At 36.8% G+C, this 6,366-nt stretch overlaps 1 protein-coding gene across 1 annotated transcript; it reads right to left on the bottom strand.

Moving 5' to 3' along the window:
* Window positions 1-568: 568 nt before the first annotated feature.
* Window positions 569-4,927, bottom strand: LOC120164119. Its single transcript, XM_039173875.1, is given in 6 exon segments — window positions 569-1,594; window positions 1,701-1,887; window positions 1,994-2,733; window positions 2,735-3,655; window positions 3,828-4,028; window positions 4,372-4,927. Coding segments are annotated over 5 exon segments (2,604 nt in total). The 5' UTR covers window positions 3,970-4,028; window positions 4,372-4,927; the 3' UTR covers window positions 569-980.
* Window positions 4,928-6,366: the final 1,439 nt, after the last annotated feature.

Here is a 6,366-nt window from a genome sequence, read left to right as displayed (position 1 = left end):
AATTTCATGAGTTTTAGGTGCTGACAATGGGTAGAATAAGACTAGGACACAGGCTATGGTGGTAGTCAGAGTTCCTAATAATGATGGACTGTACTTGCATTTGACAGCCTTTTTGGTAACATGTGCATGATGGCATGATGATGAATTAGGTAACATGTCTAAAACAGTATTATTTAGGTGATAAATGTTGTCATGATGATGAATTTGGTAACGTGATGATGATGACAGGTGCCACAATCTTATTGGAAGAAAATAAATTAGATTAAATAAGTTCAAATTAAGAAGAAGAAAAGTCCCCAACCCAACACATTTGAATATGATTTTGGATTAAATTTATTGAATTAATTTAAAATTGAGAATAAATTAATAAAATATAGAAGTAATGAGGATTAAAAGTATAATTATATCAATTTTATTAATAATTTCGTCATCTCTTCAAGTAACTTGATTGAATCATTTAAATAGTTAAGAGGTCTAATTGATAAAATCAAAAGATTGGAGGTTAAAATGACAAATAGTTAACCCTATTATTCTCAGCAATCATAGGTTCTACAGGTACATGCATGTCTGTGTGTGTGTGTATATATATATATACCCAAAGGTATATAACAAAGGAAGAAAACCAGTAAGCAAACCCTAGGAATGAATGAAATCTATCAAAGAACACACCATTCACACAATCAAATACACACAAGACTCTAGATTCTACCACTAAGAAACAGCAGTTTTAATGTAGTTATTGATTAAACTAAACCAAGAAAGGCATCTGAAACCAGGTGTTTGCTTTCCAATTGATCTCTGAACATGAAACATGAAGCTTTGAAGTCACTAGTAAGATCTCCAGGTCGACACGGTTACGAAAACGCCGTCGCAGCATCGACTTGATTAGCTTGCTTTTCGCCTACTCTGACCCATTGAGAGATGCATTATTGGTATGAAGCATGAACAAAACTGACTTGGTTGCCTTCTACAAGTTGATGTCACTCTTCTGGTCCTTCGCCACGATATTCGCATTCGGGACTTACTTTTACGTAGCTTGTTATAGTGTCTTCGACCAAGTCTTCGAAAATGGCTTCACCGATCTCGACACTGATAAAATCTGCATCGAGTCGAAGATCCATCCATGTTTCTGTTTTGGCCAAGTCTTTTCTGACTACCTGGTCTAAAGTATGAGGCAGCGGCATTGGGAGCACATGCCAATAAACTCTTTGCTGAATCTCTTCGATGGTACTTTTCATGTTCGGAAGAGGACGGATATTCGTTTTAACGAACAACACGCCGGGGGAACCAAAATAGTACGCACAAACCTCGATGAGAACTTCGTTAATGCAGTCGAAGAGCAGTTTCTTGTCATGAAAAAGTTGGTTGGGTAAGTATTCTACCTCATCAAGCAACAGAGGGTCAAGAAGCTGGTCCGAAGAAAGTGACCTGATGTAGAGTTCATCCCAGTCGAAACTCGAGGCTTGTAGCACAGCCTTTATGTGCTCAAGTATTGATTCCTTATCATCAATACAAGTTTTAAAACGGCCACTGTGATTTGCTGAAGAACCATGTTCTTCGAATCGAATTCGCAGTGGTTGTAAGGATGTTTCACCTGAAGATCAGTGCAAAGATTGACATTATCGAAAATGTAGCACAACAAAGTTAAAAACAAATGCACAACATGAAAAAGGAAAAGCAAAAGGATTTCTCATGTCTACCAGAAATAGATCTGATGCTAGCAGGGCTGATAACATCGTCTGCGAATATCGGCTCAAGAACAGACACAGGACTTGGCCTCTCCTGTATATCACTAACACTCTCTAGACCTTCAACCATTTTAGTGATCGATGAGTTTGATGGAGACGCTAATGGAGAAAATGACCGTTGGTCCTCTTCAGATAACTCCTGGAGGTTGGGGAAAAAAATGAAATATCGGTCGGACGAGATATAACATACACAATGCATACTTATTTCAGTGTATATATACTACGAGCAAGTGGCATTACTCTACCTGTTTCGAGCAATGTGGATATTGTTTTTCATCATGAACTTCAGATTCATCTGTTTTAATTGAAGTCTTAGAAGAAGCATCCAAGAGCTTAGTTTCTTCCTGAACCATAATACCTCCGGAACTCGTTTCATCTTTGATAGAACAATCATCTTGATCCACTGTGTCATCATTCACAAAAGCATCGAGTTTCTCCAAAACTACATTATCACCTTGGATTTCATCGCCGGTTTTGTCATCGGAAATGCAAAGCTGGGTCTCTAGTTCCTCCGCTGCTTGACTTTGACAGCTGACATTGTCGAGTTCATCAGAGCCACCAAGTCTCCTCCCAGGGCTGCCAACAGGGGAAGAGTTATAATCAGGGAGAGAAAGAATCCTCCCTAACGTTTTCGGAACTTGTTTGCTCAAAAGATCCACATTGTCATCACCATCTGTTAGCATCTCGGAGAGATGTTTCTTCGCCTCGATATAGATGTTCGAATGCCTGGAGAAGTTAGTCTCACGATCAGTACTCGTTTCGGAGCCCTTTAACCTGCTCGTCCTTTCTCCTCTTTTGGCACCAGTGGAAAGTTTGGCAACTCTTTCAATAAAGAAATGGTCTTTGGTTGGAGAATTCATTGTGATATATTCCTTGAACCCTCCGGTGTCCCCCGAGTTTTTCGGCTCACCCGAAACTCTTTTCCATAATTCATTGGTGGGAATTCTACGTTGCTCTCTTCCCATAGCATGTTTCCACTTTCTTTTATCTCAGTAAGAAAAAGTGGGGCTCTCTATGTCTGATGATGTGCTTAGGCTCCGGTGATGAGCCTCGGCTGCTTCCGGTTTCAGGCAATTGCAAGCATGCCGGTCCAGGCTTCAAAACAACGATTCTATTGGGAGCTTCGGAAACCGTATTTCCGTCCGACGAGTCTCTATCCTGAGACTTGGACCTTCTTCTAAAGAAGTTCCGCTGTTTCCTATTAACAGGTTCATTCGATTGTCTTAAACCAGCAGGCAGCTGCTCTGAGTTGTTGGATCCAACAAGAGGCTTCGACTCTCCGTCATGATCGTCTGGCAAGTCTTTAACATATTTCACCAACATCGAGTTCGGATCTCGTAGAAGTTTCAGAAACAATTCCTCGTCTAAACTCAAAACTTGAAGTGCATCCATGACTTCTTTCGAGGCTTGGGGTTCCCCACCTTCCATAAGTTGGTTCCTGTTAATAAGCTTCTGACTCACTAAGAACTTGATAGCCTCACTCAATCTTTCTTCAAAACAGCAACTCTTCGGTCCGGCAGACCGATATTGATGCCTGCAATCGATTCTTTCCCGATCGAATTCATGACGAAACTCCTCTACAAGATTTTCTACATCAAGACTGCTTGGTGTTTGTTGCTCAGATTTATGCTGACATGACGCTTCCAATACCAAGTTCTTGGCGGCATCGACATCGAGACTGCTACCGGAACTTTTCTTGCGAGTTCTGTTACTTCGTTTCTGGCTCTTCCTTCCGCTGTCTCCTTCCCCCAAACCGAACTCTTTCACTCCGTGTTCGGCATTGTTTACCTCTATATTAGCAACTTGCTCCCTCGACATTTCTTCTTCAAGGAGTTTCTTCACGCTTGGCTTACATGTATCCATTGCCATTGCCTTCTCTTCAACCAGACCAGTTGAAGTTCCGTTACCTGCACAATTAAACGAGTTCTTAGAACCGATGTACATAGCTGCGTCCGAAACTTACCGATATCGGAACAAACCAAATGATCTCTCTATGCTCCAAGGACAATGACAAAGGCCAAACAAAGTAAAAATTCACTTGCAGTGAAAAATGCTTCAAAGCTTCTTATCAGAACCTACCAACAGCATCACGCCTTCGATCCGAAAGCAGTCTCTGAGTCCTACGACCATGGCGGAAATCGAACATAGTGATCAACCCCCACATACATCCCAACTGATCCTTTTCGTATCGAACAGGGCGTCTATTCGATCTCTTCCCCATGATGAATGCAGACCTTATATGAGATTATGCTCCCGAATCCGAAATTTTTAGACTCGAATCTGATCAACAGATAGAATCAACAATTAAGACATAACAAAGAGATACAAACCAGAAATGTAAATCAACAATGAGAGATTTCATGAAATTGCAGAAGCATTCATCATTCACAACAGATGAACAACAAGTGAAACAATAAAAACATACACCAAATAAACACAAATTGTCACTTGAATCACATAGAAGTGATTGATTTGATGAGAGGAGAAAGAAGAACAGGACCCCAAAAACCATAGAAGGTATGAAAATATTCCAATTTCAATGACTCAAGTTTCTCCAAGTAGAGCAAACCACAAGCTTCAAAGGGCAAAAGCTCCATTGGATGCCAAGGTATAATTGAACTACCTTTCTTTTTGCCTCAAAATTCTTCACCAATGGACCCCTTTTTTTCTTGGACCTTCACTTCAATGGAAAGAGATCAAAATCAACTAAATTTGAAGATTACAGATTGATGAGCTCTTGTCATCAGCTTGGGGAAGACTGTGCCTTTCTGCATGGCCTAGAGCTGAATTTTCATGGATAAAAAAAGGCCAGAATCATACTATTTTTGTACAATTAACTTCAAAAACTGGGTAGTTTCTCTTTTTTGTCATTTCCGATAAAGGAAGAAAAAAAAACTCTCCTTGAATGCAATATCTCAATCTACTTGAAACAAACAAATCTTCTCTTCTCCCATTGATAGCAGCCAAGAATCAAGCTTCCCATTAACACCCAAACCGGTATTTTTGTTTAAAAAAATCCGATGGAAAACAAATCAAATCAGAAATTTCCACTTCAACATCAAAAAGCTAGCACTCAGCACCAGGCTTTCCCAAGAAACAAACAAAAAAGAGTGAAAAAAACTCAAAATATAAGAAATAACAGTAATGGCTTGGCTTGATTTTTTCTGAAGAAAACTGGAAAAATAAAGTGAAACAAAGAAAGAAATATCATATGAGCTTAGAAAGAGTGCGAAAAATGACAAAAAGAAAAAGAAAAAGAAAGAAAGTGAAAGTGGGAGAGAAAGAGAAAGAGAGGTTTAACATTACGAGTATGGTTGGCCAAAGACAAGGGAAGTCGTCAATAGTTGGGAACAGATGACGTGACAGTTGGGACCTTTTTTTAAGGCATCGGGTAATAAAGAGTTATTATTATTTCTTGAAATTTTAATTTTGAATATTATAAATATTAAAGAAGTGAGAGTTTATTGTTAAATAATTGAGATTGTTATTTGACCAGATACTATTTTATACATTATCCGATATTAATAAAAAATTATTATTTTAGTAAATTATACATTTAGTACTTAAACTATTAGTTTTCGTCTATTTTAGTATCTAAACTTTCATTTTTTTTAAATCGTATCTAACGTTTAGTTTTTTTCGTTTTAGTATCTCACTGTTAAAAACTTAACGGGACATTTGCACGTGACACATTTTTTATGGGTAAATTGCATCATTTATCACTCAACTATCTTTTCACTCCTATTTTAATCACTACAGTTTATTTTTTTAATTTAATTACTTAACTTTCAAATTACTCTTGATTTAATCACTCTAAGTTTCAAAGTTGATTTTTAATTTTTAATTATGTATTAATAATAATAATAAATTTCATGTCATAAAAATTATTAATAAATAAATTAGAGTGATTAAAATAGGAGTAATTTGAAAGTTGAGTAGTTATATTGAAAATTTTTAAACTTTAGCATCAAAATAGGAGTGAGAAGATAGTTGAGTGACGAATGACGTGATTTACCCATAAAAAATACAATGTTAAGTTTTTAATCGTTAGGTACTAAAATGAAACAAAAAATAAATGTTATGTGTGATTTTGAAAAAATTAAAAGTTTAGGTACTAAAACGAATAAATATTGATAGTTTATGTACTAAATGTGTAATTTACCCTATACTTTTTTGGGTAAAGTACACAAATGGTCTCTCGACTATAGGACGATATTTTATTGAGTCCACTGACTATTAAAGGTTACAAAATAATCCTCTAACTATATAATTTTATTTTGTTAAGTCCCACAATTATTAAAAGTTATAAAATGGTCACTCACTTATTCATATGTTCCAAATTCATCTTTTTTCGTTAAAAATTTGATGATAGTCCGAGCTAGATGTTAATCTGTTGGTTGATATATGATATTCATTTGAGATTTTGGTATCATATTTTATCGTGTCACAGTCAACATATTAATGTTCAACTGAGACTGTCATCAACTTTTTAATGAAAAAGGAATAGTTTAGAATAGTTTGATGACATTTTCTACCTTTTAATAGTCGATGGATTCAACAAAACAATATTCTGTAGTCAAGAGAGTATTTTCAACAAAGCAGCGCCCTACAATTAGGG

This window comes from Hibiscus syriacus, unplaced genomic scaffold (genome assembly GCF_006381635.1).
Source record: "Hibiscus syriacus cultivar Baekdansim isolate YM2019G1 unplaced genomic scaffold, ASM638163v2 tig00111505_pilon, whole genome shotgun sequence".
NCBI classification, from domain to species: Eukaryota; Viridiplantae; Streptophyta; class Magnoliopsida; order Malvales; family Malvaceae; genus Hibiscus; species Hibiscus syriacus.
The sequence above is the reverse complement of the archived record's forward strand: the minus strand, read 5'-3'. Positions and strand labels throughout refer to the sequence as shown.